General features: G+C 41.8%; 1 protein-coding gene across 2 annotated transcripts in view; it reads left to right on the top strand.

Annotated features, from left to right (window-relative positions):
* The first annotated feature begins 3749 nt into the window (after positions 1-3749).
* lrp4 (low density lipoprotein receptor-related protein 4) overlaps positions 3750-22376 on the top strand; it is a 111002-nt gene continuing 92375 nt past the window's right edge. For both annotated transcript variants that reach the window (XM_086294398.1, XM_086294399.1), the window contains exon 1: positions 3750-4093. In XM_086294398.1, the coding sequence (XP_086150524.1) occupies positions 4033-4093 (61 nt within the window). In that variant the 5' untranslated portion in view covers positions 3750-4032. The remainder of the gene's footprint in view (positions 4094-22376) is intronic.

The raw sequence follows: 22376 nt of genomic DNA on the forward strand, positions 1-22376 counted from the left end.
ATAGGAATAATATACCTACTTTGCTAATAATTGCTACACTCCAAAAATGAGCTCTGTTTCCTATGAGCTCTGTTTCGAGTTATTATGCTGTATATTAACTTACATGTGAGAGAGAAGGGAAGATGGGTAAGAAATGAATCGAATACGTCTCAGGGAAGACTTATTATAAGCTAGTGGCAAAAAAAGAAGGTTGTGTCTTTGATACACACACACACATTCACATACACACATGCAAATAACACACAGTTTTAAAAAGTACAAGACAAACTTAGAGCACCTGCCTGATTTTCTGTCTGCGGTGGCCTCGTCCTCTCCAAGCACGCTTCTTTATTTATCAGCGGAAGCTAAAGTGATTAACCCACAGCTGTTCTCCCTGCATCACACATACACATACATACAGACACACACAGACTCACACTGTCACTCCATATGTTGCACAGACCAAAAGGTGTCAGATACCAGTGGCATCCTAGAATGGGTCAGAGAATATAAAAGTCAGAGGAAAGCTGGTGTGACATTTTGACACTTTAAATGATGAGGTTCTCTGGGCAGATAGTAAGAGCAGTGCTTGCAAGACCATACAAAGTCATTCCCAGTGTGTGCGTTTGTGAGACAAGTCTGAGACCTGAACGAAATCCCTTGCTGCTGTGGAGACAGCCTCCCGGCCCACTGCGGACGCATTAATCACAGGTTATAATTAAATGTCTCCATCTCTTCACACAGAGACAGGATGGGAAGTGAAAGAGGGCCAGAGCTGCTATCAGGCTCACGCTCCAGCCAGGCCAGCCACCCAGAGTTCACCACACCCAGGTCTTGATCCCCCTCTGTCATCACAGTCGGTGGTAGATATTGCACAGAGGGGAAATATTTTCAAGCCATAACTCTGGGCTCTTCTAGACTGCTGCAATATGAATATGGCCTAGCATCACTTTTATTAATCTCAGGTGTTTGCAGTTTCAGAAACTGTTTTCTGTAATGTCTGTGGTCCTTGAATGATATACATTGAGCTCCAGTATGTGATCAGTGCTCTTTTGTCAAATCAAATCAAATCAAATCAAATCACTTTTATTGTCACATCACATGTGCAGGCACACTGGCACAGCACATGCGAGTGAAATTCTTGTGTGCGAGCCCCACAAGCAACAGAGATGTGCAAACACAACAACACAAACGAGCAAAATACAAGAATGGCCAACCTGAAACTAATAAATATATGTACAATATATAATAGTGTATGCATTTCTGGATGTGTATACTAAATATTTTCCTACGTGTGTGTGTGTGTGTATACACATTTTTACAAATTAAATAGTAAAAAAAATAAAAATAAAATAATAATAATAATAATAATAATAATAATAATAATAATAATAAAATATATAAAATATACAGAGTTGAATATGTGCAAAACAAGTGGCATTTATATACAGTATGGAGTGCATACAATCTGTCTTTTGACAAGATTATTCAAAAGCTACACAGTCGAATGTCATGTAACTTAGTGATGGACAAGCACAGGGAGAACCCACACACTTTTGGTGTAAATCTCCATTACTTTCTTTAAAAGTGCTAAATAGGGAATTGGCCTTGGCAGAGGATACACCTTTTGCATCCAGCTACATCTAAGGATCATTTGTTAATAGCTTGAGTGGCAGCACCACCCTTCATCTCAAAGTCTTTCCAACATTTCTGAAGGAAGTAGTTTCCTTAAAGGTTATATAATGTGCCACTGTGCTACACTGTAGTATTTGTGCCTCTTGTATATTTATACTCTTACAGAGTCTTATACACACAAATATAATCTCAAGATATAGATCTGTTATCTACAAAAGCAATAAATGAGTGAACTGTTCAGTGGCTTAATGTTTTTTTCTCTCTTAAGACAGCCTAAGTCATTTGTCCAAAGCATTGTTCATTAAAATGCTCTGCATCGAATCAAGAATAAGTGACATTGCAGAGCACTTTTATTGGGATGAAATGTAATACTCTGATGGATACGCCGCAGGAGAGTGGAGAGGATGCGTGTGCTGAATGATGATGTCCTGTTTAGGAAGGCGGGAGCTCACATCCCAACTAAAGCTGCCTCATAATTAGAAAGTGGAGTCTAAAGCCTTGCTTCCAGTCAAAGAGACTGTGGACATGTGAGTGTGCTGGGCGGTATGTTTAAAATTTGATCTTCATATTGTAAATATGCAGTCACACTCTTATAATAAATTCCAACAAAATTCTGAGTATCACAACTCACTGCAGCTAACAAGTACCCAGTGGTTACAGTCATACTGCAAACCTTGCTTTTTTCATGAGTGTTTTTTAGAGGCTTACTGTAAGCTTTTCATAACTTTTCACTGACACTAAAGCCACGTTCTGCACTGACTCTCTGCACTCTGAGCATCTTCTGTAGAGCTATTTGTCCTTCTTTTCTGCCGCCGCTGGCACCAGCTCTCTCTGCAGTGCAGAAACATAATGAATGTCAGGCTGAAGCAAAATAAAAATAAAAAAAATACACAAAGTTTGCAATTAGCCTTGATTTTCAACCACCGCAAATGTAATTTGTATTCAATTTGGGACCCTTTAACAAGGGTGTGATTGGGATATTTACGAAACAGGGATTTTTTTTCTTCTCTTTTTATACATTTCTAACAAAATAGAAGAAAATAGAAGAGAATCGCTGCAGAGGGAGGGAAGCTGGTTTTCTTCTACCATCAGCCTTTTTATGAATTTTACATATAAATAAATATTTCCAAAACATGTCACATGTTTCAGATTACAAGCTCATCTGAATGTAATTCAGTGCATGTGCAATTGCTACAATATACTATCTAGTTTTGCAGTCTGAGGTAAAATCGCTTTATTTTGTTTAAAAACTTCTCTATGCTTGGTGGAATCTCTTTCATGTTACCACAGGGTTGTGCAATGTGTGTCTCCTAATGAGTTTTGTGACCTTTTTTTTGGACAGAACTGCATGGTATCAATTTGTGGTGTAACTATGTCATCCCCACTGGAACGTTTTGTAAGCTAATTCAGGGGAAAGAAATAATGCTTCCACAGCGACCTTATTTTGGAATTAATTACCTTTTAATATAGCCATTACTTCCCTCCGGCAACTTTTGCAAATCTGTGGTAGGCCTACTGAATAATGACTGTGTAATGACCTCATCTCATGGTCATTACACCACACTGTAAAAACCACTGCTCTGTCATTTGCCTCCAATGACTGAAGTGACAACAGGGAAGTCCCCCCCACCCCGTGCTGCAACCAAATGTCTAAAGAAAAAAGAGAGAAAAAAGGAAAGCAAAGTAAGAATGAGGAAACCTAAAGAGAAAAAAGCTGTTCACTCATTGCCCCAAATGCAGGTTGTTGTTCTTTCTTTCTTTCTTTCTTTCTTTCTTTCTTTCGCCTCTGTGGACCACCAGCCTTTTAAAAAGACGCAACTTTACAATGTGATACAGAGAGCAGAGATTTTTCTTTTTTTTTGGTCGATTCGATTTCTTTCGGGATAGGGGAACAGAAAGCGGTATGAAGAAAAATAACACCTAGAAAAGAAAGAACTTGAGGGAGACTATTGCTTTATTCTGTCATATAACTTATTATACGATAATAATAAATCATTTTCAGCAAATTACCTTTACTTTAATTTAGCGGAACCGAATCATACATACGGAGCACCCCCTTAAACCTTCTCATGGTACAGTCCACAGCTCCTTTTCGTGTCCACAGAGTCGGGAACCACAGCACAACATGTTGGAGACCGTAGCCGAGCCGTTCAGCTCAGAGTTAACTTTTTTAATCCCGGTTTTGTCGCGTTATCGCACACAAGAGGAGGAGGCGGAGGAGGTCGCCGAGAGAAAGGGGGATAAAAAGCCAGTCATGCTATGAGGTTAGGGTGAAAGCCGGAGCGTCTTCTTGTAAAAGAAGCCTGTTGATATTTAATTGTGCACAGGAGAAGAAGAAGAGGAGAAGAAGAAGAGGAGGAGGAGGAGGGAAGAAGGGGAAGGGAAGCCCAGAGAAGCGAGAAAAAAGCGGGGTCCACGATGCAGCTGGCCGCGGTGCTGTGGGGCGCCCTCCTAACTTTGCTTCTCAGCCGGAGTCCAGGTAAGAAAATGCACGGACAACAACGGCGCGAACCGGGCTTGAATCTGCATGTCAGTGGGTCCGAGCAAGAGGTGGACGGAGGGTTGTTTTTTTTTTTTTTTTTGCACCACTGTTATTTGGCACTAGAATTTAGTTTTAGGTTGTTTTTTTTCTGCTTCTCATAAGCGCATTCAAACTACAGCCAAGTTTCCCTGTAACAGAGAAGGGGCCATGTAGGTGGTTAAAACAGTGGAAAATGTGCTCGAGTGTGTTTTCATTGTTTTCTTAAAGTCTTGTTTGACAAACATACCTGTGTAGCTCACAGATCTGTAGCAGCAGTCCTTTGGATGGTAATACCTGAAACTTGTGAAAATGTGTATATATATTCATTTTTTAGCACTCATTTCGTTTTGTATATGTGAAGCTTATTATTTTTATTACTTATTTTAGTTTCTTTATTTTTGTTTACCTTCACGTACCCTGTTTATTTTGTGCGCGTGTGTTAAATGTTAGCGTGCCGCTTTGATTTAGGCTTAAATGGGGTTTCATCAGTCTTATTTATTTATTTACTGTTTGGTGTTTTATGGAGGTTGAGGACGTCGGCTGGTACAGTACGCGGTGGGTGAATGGTGGGGATGTTCTGTCAGATCTGACACATTTCTTGGCTGATGTTGGAATAAGCAACCAGATGTTGTTGCTTTTCTAATCTGTCTGTTGTCTTGGATACCTAGAAGCTGAAAGTTGGTCATGTAACTCATGAAAGGGTTTTTATTTTTAAGAGAATATTTGCTTTTTGGCTGGCATATAAGCTGATGCACAGTGGCTTTAAAAAAATCTCCTTTTATTTTGTGCAAATATCCATTTGAGTAATTGCCACGTGACCTTCATGCTCTTATTTGTCTGATAACTTCTGAGAAAGAAGCAAATTTGGATCACACTCCTCTGCGCCCTGATTGCGGGTGAACCATGCTGTTTATATATGATATTTTAGATTCTGTCACACCCCCGCTGACACACCATAACCAGCAGTATTTGCTATATTTCCACTACTCTCTTTCTATGTTTCTCTAACACCTTGTATTTACAACATGTTAGAACAGCCGCTGGAATGCAAGGACCCAGCAGAGGCAATGTCTGAACAGACACGTGCACAAGCACACACTGAGCTTAGTGTCATACACACATGGGTGCTGCACACTCTGACATGCTGTGTAAAGATTTACCTGACAGGAATAGCGAAAATGACATCTGTAATTGGCTGGTCGGACATCAAATGGAGGTTGGTGTAATTGTAACAAGTTCTAAATGTCACCAGAAGACTGTATCTAAAATGTCAACCTGATAAGAGTCAATATCCAATTGAAAACAAAAGTCACCCTGGATGACATGCTATATATAGCGGGTCCTTTCATCCTTCCAGATATGGTTATCAATGCCCCCACCCTCCTTGCACCTCCCCACTTTATCTGGGGCGGAGGCCTGCGCTCCTTTGATTATAGTCTTGTTCTGTCATAAAGCAATTAAGCCTGCCGGGCCTGTATCATGTCTTAAACATTTCATTGTGCACTGGGTATGAATGGAAGCTGCTGCTGTTGGCATTTTCCATTGTGGCGAGTAGCAAACACCACAGCTCCAGTGCTTTGTAATTCTTCTGCTTGATAGTGGTTTTGCATTCCAGTCTTTAATTGAAGATCCTTAAATCTGAGCACTTTCCTTTTGGGAATCCCAAAAATTTAGTATTTATTTCCTCTCTGGTTTATTTTTTTCATTTTTTTTTGTCAGTGTGGAAAAGGCTCTGAAATAGCTTTCAAACTGTAATTTGACTCGGACAGCTAAGACTTGCACTTAATGAATGATTATTTTAAGACTAGTGGCTCTTTGAGGGCAGGATCTCATACCACAGCCATCCAGTGGTTGGGGAAACTCCAGGATGAATGAAAGCCTGACATCGATAAATGCATCTTTATATGGGGACAGTAAATTCAATTCCAGTGGGTCTAAACCATGAAATGTTCATCATCTTGGCCATAAATATTGTCCAAGTGATGCACCAGTCTATCATCGACATATGAGTTTCTCCCTTTTGACTGTCGTATTTTAAGATATACATTATGGGTTCATGTGGAGATGAATAAAATGGGAAAGGCTATAATTTCTACGCTGTGTACAGTAAATGACATTATGAAGGCCAGCTGCTGGTCCCATTTGACAGAAGATGCCCCAGGGCTATAATTTATCAAACTGAGAGTGTGGGTGTGTGGGTAACTGAGTCTCAACGTGTTTGAGGTCAAGATGCCTTCTCAGCTAAGTCTAGTGGCTTCGCAGTAATAGGCTGTGTTGGACTAATGGTCTGCTGGAGAGAGTGTTACACTCTTTAATTATGTGCTCTGGGACAGTAACCCCCCACACCCCCTCACAAACTCCCACGATCTCTACTGTGCTCTCTCCATTTACTGATCAACTATCAATCAGACTTGCAGTTTGAGTCAGAGGCTGTGGTGTCATTCCACTGAAGATCGCCAAACATTCGATCACTGTTGTGTGGGCAATAAAGCCTCATTAAAATGTAAAATCCATGACCCTTTGGGAATGGGATGAAATGCTCTTCTTACACGATGATCCGTACACTGCAGAAGTGAACAGGACTAAAGTGAGACGGTGTTTCTGTATGAATCTGACAGCTGGGCAGCCATCCAAGAAAAAACCTCCTTCCTTGAGTGTTTTTTTTTTTTTTTGTCTTATTTGCTGCAGCAGCCAAACAAAGAGGATAAAAAAGAAAGGCAACGATGACAGTAAAATACGAGAAAAAGATTTGGTCTGAAAAATTTGATTCCCCTCCCCCTTTTCAAGTCATAAAAATGTACTTTGCAATATCCAGTTAGTCAGGGATTCGTACTGTTCTTTATTCGTGTTTCATCAAATAGCAGATGATTTTGGCACAGATTTTTGAAGTAGGTAGAAGTTTAGAGAAGAAAGTCAAACAATCCTAAGACCACTGGATGGTGGCAGTTGGAGGAACAGCGGCCTGAAAGGGGAGGTGGGGAGTTTGGCCCCATGCTTGCTTTCGTCTGCCAGCCTCTGTGCCCTTCCCTGCCACCTGTATTGCCTTATCAGATTGATTAGTCCCTTGACATTGCCGCTCCTCATCCTGGACCAACAAACACACACACATATTTAAATGCAGTCTCCTTTTCACACAACCTGCAGGCATGGATTTGCAGCAAAAAATTTATGGCTTTGTCTTGCAAAATGCCTCCAACACCACATTTGATTAAATGTCCTCAGAGTAATTGTGTTGGTATTAATGGTGTTGCAACGTTGATATTTCCAAATAACTCAGCCTAGAGACAGATTGATGGCGTGCCATAAGTTGTTTTTGGTACGGATTCCACTCTGTAGACGACTTTTCTCTGACGGGGAATGGTTGATGTGGAGGATGTGGCCGTGGTTTGGGTCAGTAAATTCGACTGCTTTGTCTTTAGTCTTGGCAAGGTTTGATTGTTTTGGCAGAAGCTTTTTGGGGGGCTTTGGGGGAATTGAGAGTTTCATTAATGGATGCGAGACTAGAGCTGCTGTGTTAGATGAGTGCATATGATTTTTGTGGCCTAAATGAGTGTGTTTGTGTGTGCCCTCCTCTGGTCTAGCTCATTAGGTTGGTGTAGGCCAGCCTTTTGCTTTCACCAGGGGAAGGTAAAGTGGGCCACCTGATACCCCCACTGTGCTTTGTCTGTCGGTGCTGAGGGGATGGAATTGCGGGGATGGAATTGCACCTCCAAGGTAGCAGTGGAGGTAACCTGTGATTACTTGATTCCCAGCCCCCCTTCCAACATTCTCGAAAGGATAATTGTCAGACTTCTAACCCCTCTCCTTTTTCTCCTCGTGTCCCTCTGCTTTCCTATAAATCACCGGCTTCTCTCCCTGCAAGACCTGACTCCATTCAGAGAGACCCCTGAGGGTGGCTTTCGTCTTTAGGGCCGTTTCAGATTTCAGAACATGATGCTACTGCCTCTGGGCCCATTTCACTTATGCTCAGCGCACTAATATTCAGTGTTACACATGTCAGGTCTTACAGCACAAAAGCAAGGAAACAAACAAAGTCAACTGCTGGCAGCACTCTGGAGATTGGTTCCCAGTCTAACAGCAGAAATGATCCACTGGTGGAACTCTGTGCCAAAGTTGTGACTTGTTCTGCTTTTGCTGCTTCTTTAGCGTGCTAAAAAGATCTGTGTGTCTTTGTTTGTGATATTTGTAATGACATTTGGTGGAATTTAAAGTGCAGACTTTGATCTGTCAAAATACATTTTAAGATCTGTCCAGGTTGGACAGATCTTAAAATGTATTTTATTAGCATTTCATTTGTATCCATGGTGTAATGGTTAACATGTATGCTTAACATGCAAAAGATCCCCAGTTCATCATTGGGAGGAGACACAAATCCCTGGAAGGACTGCATCAGGAAGAGCAACTGATATAAAAAGCTGTGTCAGATCAAAATATTCAGCTCCATCCACTGTAGCAAATATGAGATCAGCAGAATTAGGGTTTCTGTGATTTGCATTACATTTCATATAGTTGATTGTCAGCCCTGCGACAGACTGGCACCTGTCCAGGTTGTACCACGCCTCTTGCCCTATGGAATAGGTGTCAATCCTGAACTGGATAAATGGATGGATGGATGATTGACAGCTGTGGGTTGTGCTTTACCCAGTGATTTTAAAGCAGAAAACTCCTTGAATGTTGGTTTGTTGGTTTTCAGTTTTGACATTCAGGCGTTGTCAAAGCCAAGTGAATTTCACCAGTTTTGCTATGGAATTAGAATTTTTAACATGTTTTGTTAGCTGTGATTCCATGAGTCTTGAAACACAATGGCTAACCCACTGAGTTTTTTGTTTGTTTGTTTGTTTTCTGGTGCTAGGGAACTCTCAGTATAGTTAGTAGATATCTGAGGCACGATTTTCATGTCCTTTCCATTTGAAATGGAAAGATTTCCATTCACTAGCTTATGTTACCCAGCACATTTAGGCAAATATCAGCCCTCCTTTGCTCTCCACCTTCTGTCTGCATCCATGTAACCAAAGCTTGCTCAAACATGATGGCCAGTAGCACTTGGACTACCAGTGAAGTACAAATGGAAACCATAAAGGTTTTAGTACCAAAAGTCTTGCCTCTATCTACATATTAATGTTAGCTATGTGTTTGTATAGATTAGCGTTTCACTAAATCAACCATAATACACATTTTCTTTTTTCTGCTTTTCATAAATGAGAATGCATAGCTTTCTGACTGATAAGGTAACACATATGTGAACAGATCAGGCTTACTGTCTGTCCAACAGTCAAGCACATCGCAATCTGTGCTTGACTGTTGAATCCTTGGACCCCAAAACCAAACCCCAAGTGACTCATTTGAGAAATTGGTCATCCATGTGATATAATCGATACATTGACAGCAAAAAAGTTTTAATACAAATGTTAGTTTCATGTTTAAGTGCTAGGAACAAAAAAAGTTCCCATCATTGTTTCACAGTGATTCTTTGAATCTGAAAGTAGTGCAAAACTCGTAGCATCTGCTGTCTTTTATAATTCTTCTGGCATAAAATTCATGCCCTGTCACCACACAGGTCTGAAAATGAAAAAACACATTTTTTAGGCCATGTAGTATGAATCTGAGTTCCTTGGGGGTTGCAGATTATTGGGGACTGTAATAAACTCTACTTCTCTGTCTCAGCGGGGGTCTGCTGTAGAGGACAGAAAGATAAGCAGGGCTGGAGACTCACTGTCTGAGCACAACCAGGGGAGGGGGGCAGGGACACAAAGACATTCTGAAGGTCACTCACACGTTCGGATCCATAGTAACTTAATTCTCCATCCTTTCTTGCTGTGACATAGGGAAATTTCTACAGGGACATTAATGACATTCTGTCAAATTTGGTGGAAGACATTAGTGTGAAATGATTGTGGCATCAATGGATTGTTGTCATGAAAGGCCTCTTGCCATCCCTAAATCTGGTTTTAGCCACAAATTTGAAATAAGCCGCTCATTCTTATGCATTATCTGGGTAACCGAGACATCATGGGACACTCTTTCCAGACAAAAAGAGGACGTTTGTCTGTGGCCAGTGTCTGCATGGTTTCAGTCTTTAGCGGGGGCACGAAGGGAAATTTGTGCAGGCGTATACTCACCGTGTCTAATGGGTTAACTGCAGAGTGCAGGGCCCACACAAACATATGGTTTTGAAATGGCTTTTGGGTTGAGAAACGTCTGACAAAGTTTTGAGGACTGGACAATGTCTTTGTTGTCGTGTGTGTGTGTGTGTGTGTGTGTGTGTTTTTTTTGTTTTGTTTTTGTTTTAAAGATTTACTAGGAATGTACTGTACCTTTTTGCAGTTTCCGTATGATACAGAGCTGCTGATGCCAAGTAAAGATCTGATGATCAATCAATGAGCTGCATTCCACTTTCAGGGAAATGTGTAAGGCAGCGTTGCTTTCCTAACAGATAAATAGACCCACAAATGTATTAGTGCAATAATAACTTTCAACGGGACTGAAGCTAATAATAATAAGAGGTCAACACAGCAGGCTGCCCTGCATATTTTGATGTGGCCGATTTTATGTTGGATGCGTTTCTTGATGCAACCCCCAAGGGACGTTGTTTCTGGTCTAGAATGGGGGATTTAGGTGGTTTATTACTCATTGCTATAGGACATCTTTTACTTAAAAAAAGACATCAGTGAACCACACTGGGGGACATGTTCAGTCAATACTCAGTATGCAGCCACTGTAGTTTATCTTGACTCAATTTCACATACATCGTTATCAATAAATACTATAGTATAGCACTGAATGGATCTGGCCTGGAATATGGTCTCCAATAGGAGCTCAGTGTTTCTCTGTTTGATTAATGTTTGCCAACACTATAGAAGAACCACTTTGTCTTTGTCCTCCTCTCACCATTTAGACAGTAGACAGAAAGCAGACTGGGTGAGAGTTGAAGATATAAATAACTATAAACAGTGAAAGACATGCTTCTTTATTAACTGAATATGACCTCATTCACTACGCTGAGGTCATGGACTAAGTTTGTTTGTGTGTGTGCACGTGCACATGTTTTGTTCTAGACTGCTTGGCAGCTCACAAACAGCCCGGCATCAATGCGGTTTATGGATTGAGGGAGATTTTTCTCTTAATTGATGTCAAAGCCGTGACTCTGGTTTTTGTTGTACTCCACAAGATTCATCTTCAGCCCACCAAGTTTGTTTGAACACACACCCCCTTAGCTTCCTTTCCATTCGTCTTTGTCATGTCTTCTCCCCTTTTGCAGAGAAGATCTGGATTTGAACATCTCTCTTTGTACACAGACTCCAAAATACCTTTTTTCTTCTGCTAGAATTTACTTTTAAATGGCTACTACAGCATATCAAGTAACTGTCCTTTTTTAATCCGTAAACTGAAAATTACTGAGGACAGTGTACTGTAAAATTTCCATTGTGCTTTTCTGTTAATACCTATCATATTTTGGACTATTTTATGCTTTGGGTAAGCTGTAAACCTGGTTTGTATTAGACTCTAAAAAGAGCGTTTTGGCTGAAAAAGCAGCTCAGAGCGTCTTTTGATGTTTTTCAGATCATATCTTCTGTTCCTCTTCTGCTGAGCACCTTATACTCTGAGATTACTCAGTCACCCTTCCTGTTTGCCAGTGGGGGTCCTGCAGATGGGAGACAGCAGCTGTCTCTTAGATTACCTCTAAAAAGGTGCTTTAATGAAGGCTCTTCACCTCACTCAACATGCCTGCATGCACAAATGACCTGTTCAGACATTGCTTTTAGGAACACACACACTCGCAGCTTCCATCTCTAGCTTTAGATAAGATTAGGGTTAGATATGAGTTTACTTAGACCCCACGCACATTCAGTCAGTTCTTTAAACATTAAGTCCTACGTTTAAAGCACACGAAAAAAATTAATGACAACAAAAGGCAAATTAAATAAAAGTCACCCAAATTCACTCTATAATTACTTTACAACCATAAGAATAAAGTGAGCTCTATTGATTAGGGATACATGGGAGAGTTTTGAAAGTGAACGCCTTTCCTGTTCTTGTCACCAGGCCAAAAATGGATTTAAAAGACTTCCTGCAAAGATGTACCTGTGGGTGACTCCTTGGTAGTCTTAATTTTGTCACTAGCACAATCCTTGTTACCTCTGTCCTTTGTTTTTACATTTTACCATAACTGAGCAACTGTTATTAATGGCTTATGACTGTAATTACGCTCAGCCATGCCCAGCAGTTTAACCCAAATCAACCAGGAGCAGGCATATGCTGTACCACCTATGGAATTAAATCTACGCACACACATTCCTTTTCATATCTTAGTGAGGACATCTCATTGACTTAAATATGTTTTCCCTAGATGCTTACTCTAACCCTAACCCTAAGCGTCAAAAATGAATGCCTAATCTAACCCTCAGCCTAAACCTAACCATAACCTAACTGTAACGCTAAAACCACATTTTGGTTTGAAACCTACATTAAAGGTCTGGGGCCCGTTCTTCGTACGTCGCTTACTACATCCAAGATCAAATGACACATCCAAGATCAAATCATCGCGCTAACCGTGAGCTCGCTAATCCGGTTCCCCGAACACACCTGCTGTTGACGATTACTACAGCTGGACGCAGGAATGTGACATCACTGGGTGTCGTAAAAGGGGCTACGCATCGATAGTAGAAACATTGATCGGCAACCCGCTGATTGGTCGGCGAAAATGTCGAAGGGGCGTGCTCGGTATTTTCCGGCAGCAGAGCAAGAACTCATGAGTGAGGGATTTCAGGAGTTTCAGAGTTTAATTAAAACGCAAGAGAACACTGCAAAGGCTGCAAAAGCAAGGAGAGAGGGCTGGCAGAAAGTTGCTGACAAATCAAACTCGTAGGTAATTTAATAATAATAATAATAATGGATTGGATTTATATAGCGCTTTCCAAGGCACCCAAAGCGCTTTACGATACCACTATTCATTCACTCCCACATTCACACACTGGTGGAGGCAGCTACGGTTGTAGCCAGGCTGCCATATCGCGCCATCGGCCCCTCTGGCCAACACCAGTAGGCGGTAGGGTAGATCTATCATATGACACTATATTGTCCAATATCATATGGCATTATATTATATTATAATATGTTATATTATATCCCCTTTCACATTAGAGCCACAACAGGACCCACAAGAACATGGGAACAAGTAAAAGTGGAATACAGGAGTATTCTACAGAATGGTAATATTTATCTCTTAGATTGCTTTGCGTCTCTTGGCAAGGTAATACTGGCCTGTAATACTCTGTTAGTTTGTTCATAACAGCAACCAAGAAAAGGGCAGAGGAAAAAAAGACAGGTGGTGGTCCTGCACCCCCTCGTCAACAAGTTGGTTAAGTAAATAATACCCTCACGGGAATATCGATATCTCTCTATGAGCACACTGTCGCGCTGAGCTAAAGGATCCTGTCTATCCCGCAATATACGCTGAATTCTGAGGACTCTCCTTATCAATCTTGCACCTTCCGCAATGGGTTGGTCGCGTATACGGACAGGACATGGCTGCGACAGGCTTCCCAAATCCACCTTCGCTTTTATAGCCGTGGTCTCTCATCTTGATTACACGAAGTAATTTACAATTACTACTCTGAAATATGAATTACATCTGTAATAATCACATACATGTAATAGAATGTTAATAGTTCATTTCCCTTTTTTAGGAAATGACCTGTATGTATCTGTGTGACATCAATAAAAGGATCAAGTGCTGCATTATCTTTAGTTACATTGATAATATTTATTTATGGTGAAACAGTGGAAAAATATCGCTGTTGCTTTCGTATAAATGAAGCGGACATACCTGCGTGGCCGCGATCTAATCCTGTTTACATAAAGTAAACCTGCTCCCGAGCAGGTTTACGCTTACGGCTCTGTTGCTATGACAGCAAGTCCCGGATGAGCTTCGGGGAACCGACTGATCCAGGATCACGCGAAATCGTCAACAATCTAATCCGGCTAACCTACTTAGCGAGGTACGAAGAACGGGCCCCTGGAGTTTTCCATAGTTGTTCATGGAAACTGTAAATGTGGGGTCTTGTTTTTTTCTATCAGTAATAGCAGTGTGGATGTAATTGAAGGAGGCTATTAACAGGGTACAAGACCTATCAGAAAGAGAGCAGAGGCTTTAGGAATGCCCATATCAACTATTTTTTTAAATCCTCAAAACAAAGATTGGATTTGAGAGCAAAGCAACACCAACAAGCCTCAAAGGAAATGGCAGGCTACTAAATTGGATGATTGCAGAGTGATCTTTGTGGACTTGGCAAGATGCTGTAAAAAGGAATCCTTTAGAACATCTAGTGAGGTCAAGAACTGTCGAGGAAGTAGACATTTCATTGTCGGAGTCTGCACCCAACGCATGCCTTTTGAGAGTGTAAATACAGAGGGTCTACACCAAGATGCAAACCAGGAATAAACAGCAAAAAACATCTAAAAATGCCTGCATTGTTCTGGAAGAAAATTCTTTAGACAGATGAATGCAAGGATGACTGAAAGAAAGGGGGGAAGAAAAGAGTGTGGAGTAGAAAAGCAAAGCGTACAGTATCATCTGTCAAACATGGCAGAGTCAGTGTTATGGTATGGACATGTAGAGCTCCCAGTGGACCTGGGTCTGTTACGTTTATTGCTGATGGTACTTCTGATAGAAGCAGGAGAGTGAACTCTGAGGTTTCTGGAGTGATGGTATTTCACTGTGCAGACATAATTAAATGGTGCAAAGCTGACGGGGCTGTCCCCCATTGTATACATGAATAATAACCAAAAACATAATGCAAAAGAACCCCAATACCTCCTCAAGATAAAGAAATGTAACATTTTTAAATGTCTAAATCAGTCAACTCAACAGATCCTGCTTTACATTCACTAAAGATAAAACTAAAAGTTTCAGATAGTTTGGAGGTTTTAAAATCATCAAAAAAATTGTATAGTTATGTCAGTTTGTTACTTTTGAGCCACTTAATCTAAATGTTTAAGGAACTATTTTTAGTAAACCCTTTGAATTAAAGCAAAAAGTTTTGTCAAATCACGATTGCTGTATTTCTCATTAATTTGCTGATGTACATAAGAACAATTGTATAAGATGTGTGACTGTGCAAACACTGTCTGTCTGTAATAGCTCAGGTATATAGTCACTCCATTTTTACTTCTCCCACAGCAATTATCTCCATGTACACACAGACATACACTCACAGAGAGAAGCTTCCTTGGGGCTCATATGATCTCAGAGTGCTTTTGCCCTTCTAGAGTGACATCTCACACTTTTGTCCCATCGATACTGACGCACAGTGATGTCACCCAAAAGTGCGAGAGCTGAAATCTAATTCTAGACACACACATGCGCACACACACACAAACACACATAACCTGCAAGAGAGTGGTTGCTTTGCCGCTGTGATGAAGGTGAAGCTCGGTATGGGTTCAGGGCAAAAGTGTTTCTCCCTCATTTCCCACCATTGCTATATGTCTTTGCGCTTGTTCTTCACATCCTATCCAATGCTCTTTGTTCTTCGCTATTTTCTGTCAGTGGACCCCTACCCTGCAGGCACCAACTCAGCTAAGCTTGTGATGAGGGAAATGGAGGAGGTAGCTGTGGAGGTGGTAAGGGTCTTTATTAAACAAACAGTGAAGGGCTGTGGAGGCTCCATTGAAACCTGGAGCCGGAATGGGGACGCGACTGAAAGAGCAGCACTTCCTAATGAACTCGAGTGGCCCATAGAAGCAACGGCCTTTTCACAGAAGCCAAGAAGGACAAAGTGTCAAAACAAGCCCGGCCCCTTTTCGTTCAGAGGGGCTACACGCCGCCTTTTGACTCTGTGGAGTGTGGGCATCTGAAGCGGAGGCCATGAGGAGAAAGGAGGAGGAGGCAGAATGTACTTGTTAAAACAATGGGCCCTTAAATCAAGCACCTCTCCTTGCCTCTCTTCTTTTCCTCAGCTCCCCTTCTAATATCGCCTCAGCTTCCAATTAGACCTGCTCTTGCACAAGCAATTGAAAGCCCCCATATATCGCAGGGGCCTCAGAGGAGAGGCTTTGCATCTCTGTAGCAGTGTTGCCTCTATGAAAAGTCTTAGTATTCAGAGGAGAGCTCTGTTTGGGCTCCTCAAAGCACTCAATCTGCCACTAGGGACTTGTGTACCATCATGTCCTCTCCGTTCACCGCCTCTACTTTGCTGTCTTCCTTCTTTTCTGTACCTCTCCACCCCCTCTATTCCTCTTCTCTCCCTCTTCTTTCCACTCTCAGCCAAAACTCTTTTCTTCTTCTTGTGACCCCTCCATTCCTCCTCCATGCTTGGCTGCTTGCGGGGCTGGGACAGGAGCCGCGCACTGCCGGGCCCCGAGTTGTTTAGCCATGGATGAAAAGCGGAGACAAATATGTCTGTGGTTCAAAGTCCATCCCGGCAATTACAGTGACTGATTAAAGAGTTGGCCTACACACAGGCAGCTATGTATAATACTACAACTCCCACTCTGTTTCATAACAACGCCATCAGAATAGAGCTGAGCTTAGCAGGGCCTGATAACGGGCCTTGTTTACCGTGCACTGATTGAGAGTCAGTGCCATAAAAGTCTGCTATTGTTTTATGGACAGAGTTTATAATAAGTAGCAGACAGTGTTGTATTCATGTTTATTACATTTACAGACTGGTAAAAAATAAACGGGGCTAAAGGACTGTTGAGGCAACGGTGGCTTAACCGTTGCTGAAGCAAACAGTCAAATCACAGCTCAAATGTAAACTCATGCCTGCTTTTTGTGGAAACTGTGAGACATTCGTTGGAATTATATGTGGCACTTGCTATGCTTAAAGTAGCAATACATTATTCAGTAGCAGAGTAATCCTCATTTGACCCACTGTCTGTCGGTAGGCATGCATGATTGTGTTTGCTACACAAAGTGTCAGATGAACATGTTTCTTCTCTCGCCAAACACTGAAAGCTTTCTCACAAATAAAGGCTGTCTATCTCGGTGTTGTCTGCTTGCAAGGTTGCACTTGGATTTCTGATTTAACTTGCACCTCCCTGTCTTAATCACATGCATTGAATGTCTCGAATGAAGCAGTGTGATTACAACAGGGGTCAACAAGAGCTAAAGGAATGTTTGAAAAGTCGAGTCTGTCAAGGCTTTTGAAGCTCAGATCTCTTTATCGAAGTGATATGATACTGATGTATTAAAGTGATTTGGCTCATACTTGTTGGGAAGGTTGAATTTCATGTGAATGTCTATCTTGGAGTTCTGGCTTTTTATTTTTATATGTCTTGACTATAATGTTGCTTTCAAAACGAAGGAAAATGTACAGAGATTTTTGTGTCAGCTGCCAAACAGTATTGTACTGATGGGCCACATTATTGGAAAATCCTGGAAAAAAAATCATAAGTAAACAATGGAGTTTTAAAAAACAGAGAATTGCAAATCTTTTTGGTGCCTTGTACTTTTAAATGTATTTTGAAAAGTTCAATAGATTGATCACAGCCCATATATTTTGTCATTTAAAAAAAAGAAGAAAAAAAAGAAAAGGCATAGCCATACAGGAAGAATAAAAGAGAGCTGAGAGCTACGGTAGCACTCCCAGGGGCCAAAGTTATCCTTTAGGCCATGAGCCAAAATTAATGGAAGAGTATAACAAGAAAAGCAACAACAACAAAACTCTCATCCAGAACCAGGGGAGCCATCTGCCTGAATGGTAGTGAACTGAAGCGGGCCATAACAATATTCTGCTGAGAGTCGACACTAATTGGGTCAGCATGATTTTCCACTTTTGTTGCTAGGTGGTTGATCTATGGGGTTTCTATTCTGAGAATCGCCTACTAAAGTTATTGCGTTGGCCATCAAGAGACAAATCAGTCTATGTTGGGCAAAGTCCATCGTCTCACATTGTCCTCATTTTAACTTAGCTCACATTTATTTTAGAGATCTTGTTCCATATCAGTCGTGGCCCAAAAGGGTTCTCTAAAAGACTTGCTTGACTTTGTCTTTCGTAATTTTTGTGTATATATGGCCTTCAACCCGGGAGGCCTTGGGCTTGTGTGCCTGTGTTCTTTCGACAGAAATGGCAATGACGCTACAAGCCCATATGGGCATAATTGTTGTTTTATATGAGAACTAAGGATTTGATTGCTGGTCCAACTTGATTGTTGCTGGTAACAGTGATGGGTTATGTGGTTTTCTTAAAGCCAATCCTTATAGTATATCTGCATTCAAGACAATTGTTTTTTCATGCCATTTCCTGCATGGACAAAGGAAGACATGAGTATCGCTTTGGTGCCAGATTACTAGAGTGTGCATAGTTACTAAGCTATGAAGTCATTGGGAATAGAGCAGATACAATTTTGGGGTCCACATCACAGACTGTTGGTAAAATATGTAGTCATTGTGGCAGCCCTGATTGTTCTGGCCTCCATGTTTTGAAGACTCGATATTAGCATTTGACTGCCACTATTTTGCTCATTTGGAGCCAGAAGTGACCACATATGGACTAGGAGGTGGAGAGCTAAGTTGTCAGCTAAGGCTAGAATATTGCACCTATAAACTCTGCAACACACAGAAACACGTATCTGCGAATCAGTTCTAAGAAAAAGACTGTCCCTGGGCCTCTTTTGTTCTGTTGTTGCTCCGCCAGCCGAAGAGCCGAAGTGAAACTGAGTGTTAAACAACTGAAAACACTGCAGCCACTGTCTGTACTCTTGATATTGTATTTTTTCTTTTTATCTTTGATGGGGTTTTTTTTTTGTTGTTGTTGTTGTTTTGTTCCGTTGTTGTGCCCTTCTGTGTTCCGGCCCACTTGTCAGCAAATCAGCATTCAACCGACGCACATCATCCATGCTGAGCAATGTGAAGTTAGGATTTTGGAGTTTGCGGTGATTGCAAACACCTCTCTGTGGGCAAATGCATCACAAATGGTCACAATTGCAGTAGCTTCAATTAAGCATAAAGCATAGCCAGGACTGGACTCAGTCCTATTGAATGGAGCAGCATGCAAGACTGTTTTAAGACGATGGTTAGTGTCCAGAGTTGCACATTGATTTTTCAGTCTTTATCCAACTTTGTTAGTCGGATGGCTTCAATCTCACCAAGAGGCACAACTGTTACCATACAGACCACACTGAAATGAATTGCTCAGTCATCAAATTTCATTTCAAAGGTTGATTTTTGTTGGATTTTGTCAAGTTTGTTGTGCATGCAATATTAAGGTATTTAAATACTGGTTATACATATGACCCAGATCAGCTAAAAGCACACGCTATACACACATGTCCATGCCTTGCTATTAATCTCATCTCTCTTACCTGCTTCTATACTACAATTGGTAACAAGACTGGAATTGTAGCCCGGGGTCTTTAGCCTTCAACCTAAGGGACTGTATACAGTGGCTTGTGGAACTTAAATTTCCTGCAGAGTGTGTTCACTTGATATAAACAGCATTTGGAGAAAACTTCTAAAGAGCTCCTGACAATATCAGTCAGCGGCCCTTGTGACTGCGTGTCCTCCCGCTGACGACTTTAGATGCTCGACTGATTGCTGTAACCTTGGAAGCTAAACGAAGACAAAAGCACGTTTTAGAGCGGTGTTTAAAAAAACACACTTGCTTCTGAAAATGCTCATATAATAGGGTTGCTGTTTGGTCCTTTTTCAGTTAGAGCAGTGGAAAAGGCTCAAGGCTTTTTACTCTTTGCAGTACTCATAATAACTTTTCATTAACTTTACGCTCAGCTTTAGGTGCATGGGTGGACTCTGAGATGAGCTTAATCCTGTAGCAGGGAGAGAAAGGTCACGACATGTGGCTTTAGGAAATCAGAGGTGTCTCCTTCCTGTACATTTGCATTCATTCATAGCAAATCCTCGACAGGTGCTGCATCTCAAATGTGAGTCTCTCTCATGCCGCTTGCATTTGCCTCTGTTGTGTTCGTTTTTATGTTAGGGTGTGTGCGTGTATGTGAGACAGGTGCCAGGGTGCAGTCTTATTGCCCAGCAGTTGCGGGAATAAAAAGGTTCAGCTGGTGCCCGGTGATCGTTGTCCAGCCCTTAGATATGTGCCTCTGGCAGAGTGCCACAAAAACATATTCACACCAGCTAGGAACCACTCAACTCAGCCTGTTGATTGTAATAAATGCGCATATGTACCCCCAACATCTCCCCCCCTGTTGTTTGCCTTCGTCTCTGGTGCCACAGCTGAAGCTGGCACCCCTCATACGGCCGTTCCCCTCGGGCGTTAAGGTGGATACTGTCATCAAGCTGAGTGGTGCCAGTTCCTTTTATAATTGGATTTAGTGTTGGCTCTCTTCTGCCACCCCAGCCGGATAGAATTGATTTATGAGTGAGGCCTGCGAGTTTGTATGTGACGGAGCCATACAAGCAGTCTACTGCTCTGACGGCTTTGTTCTCTGCTAGCTTCCCCTCTGACACCAAGCTGTGTGGCGCTGTGACTTCTACTAATTTAGATTAGCAAATGTGATATAATTTTATTACTCACTCTTATCTGATAAGCTGATTAGAAGTCAGTTTTAGTTGTTCTGCTGGCCCTGTTTTTTCAAACTAGCCAAGGAGCAGATGTTTAGATTTTGGGATGAGACTGTTTTTATTTTATTTTTTGAAACAAATGAATCAGAATGTCAAATCCAATTTCAAACCTATTCGAGATTTTCTTTTTAACCACATTTAAAATGAACTAGCTATTGGAATGAAACCCTTGTGACCATTTCGGTGTCTACTTGAAGGCTTGATGCTACACAGTCTCTCAAATGCCACTTGCATACTGCCCCCACTACCCACTCGGGCTCAGGTGTAGGGTGTCAGCACCCTGCCTCCTCCTCTTCCTGCCTCTGGGATTTTGGGTGAAGGCTATTCTTGACGGAGGAGTGTGCTTGATCATTTCGCCCCCCCCCCCCCCCCGGCCCCCCTTGTGCACAAATGCGCTCTTCCCCCGCATCGAGTGACCTGTCCCCCTTCCAAGGAGGACGCAGAGGTTATGTGCCTCCAGGATGCACAAACACCTGTCTGACCACTTAGGCAGCACAGAAACGGCCCAGGAATGCAAACAAATCCTCCCCCTACCCTTGAACTGCTTCTAACCTCTGCTCGTGTTCAGGAAGGGAGCGGCGGTCAGGATGATGGGTGGATGCTGTACCTGTCATCTACCTTCTGGTGCCTTCTCAGTAGGAGTAACTGGAGTGTGAAATGTCCTTCATGCGGCCCAGTGTAGGTTGGAGTCAATTCTTCCGTATCATTTTGCTTCACAGCTGTTACTCCAGCACAAAAATACACAGTGGTGTGGTCGGCACCAGCAAGAATTAGGAATGGTGTTTGCAGCATGAAGAGATGAGCCATGGCTTTTGTAGAACTCTCACTTGATATGCGAATAATATCCTGGATGGGCCTCTGCTATTTTGGCCCAGCTACACTTCATCTGATACTCCTTGATCTTTGATCACTAATAAATGGAAAGTTGACCTAAATAACTTCACAGAGAACAAAGGCAGCGAGAACCTGAAATAACCTGTTTTTAATTCAAATACTTAGTTTTTGTGTCTCTTCTCAGCAAAGTTGTCGGTCAGGTCATATGGTATGAGACACAAAAATGGTAGTTTTTCCATTTCCTTAATTCCTTTTTTTTACCCGAACGGACTACTGACAGAGCACTGAGATAAAAAGTAAGACAATGTCCAGGGGACATCAAGTGCTGACCTCGTGCTCTTTATCAGCCAGACGGCTCAGGGCTCGCTGCTCTGCAACAGAGCCACCATTCAGTGCAGCGTCAGACTGGCTAACGCCGATGCAACACATGATGCACCACTAATTTGTTCAGATCCAATTGAAACGTGCAACATTGTACAGAGAGTATGAAGGAAGTGCTTCAGACCAAATTAGGACCTAATCCTTTTGTCATTCCATGTTTTCAGCTAGCGGTGATTATTTGTTTTGAAACAAAACTGGTGTATTTATTTAGCAAATGGTAATGTTCAGCAATTGATTTTATGTTCTTTATACCGTTTAGGCTTACAGTTGTCTTAGTTTTCCTCTTGAAGAGAAGGAGCCCAGGCATGTTGAATTCAGCAGTGCTCTGTTGTGTTCTTCCTGAGAACAATGCTTGCACTAATTGTGATGAATAGCAGGAGAGAAGTGCTGATGCTTTCTTGTCAAACTACTCTTGATCCAAACACTTTTAGTTAATATACAACACGTGCTGTTCTGCTGCTGCCCGGTTTATTAAAATGTTCGACAAGT

The sequence above is a fragment of the Aulonocara sp. 'chitande type north' Nkhata Bay genome, linkage group LG1 (genome assembly GCF_057382095.1).
Source record: "Aulonocara sp. 'chitande type north' Nkhata Bay isolate Kocher_YH1m ecotype deep benthic linkage group LG1, A_spYH_male_GT1.1, whole genome shotgun sequence".
NCBI lineage: Eukaryota > Metazoa > Chordata > Actinopteri > Cichliformes > Cichlidae > Aulonocara > Aulonocara sp. 'chitande type north' Nkhata Bay.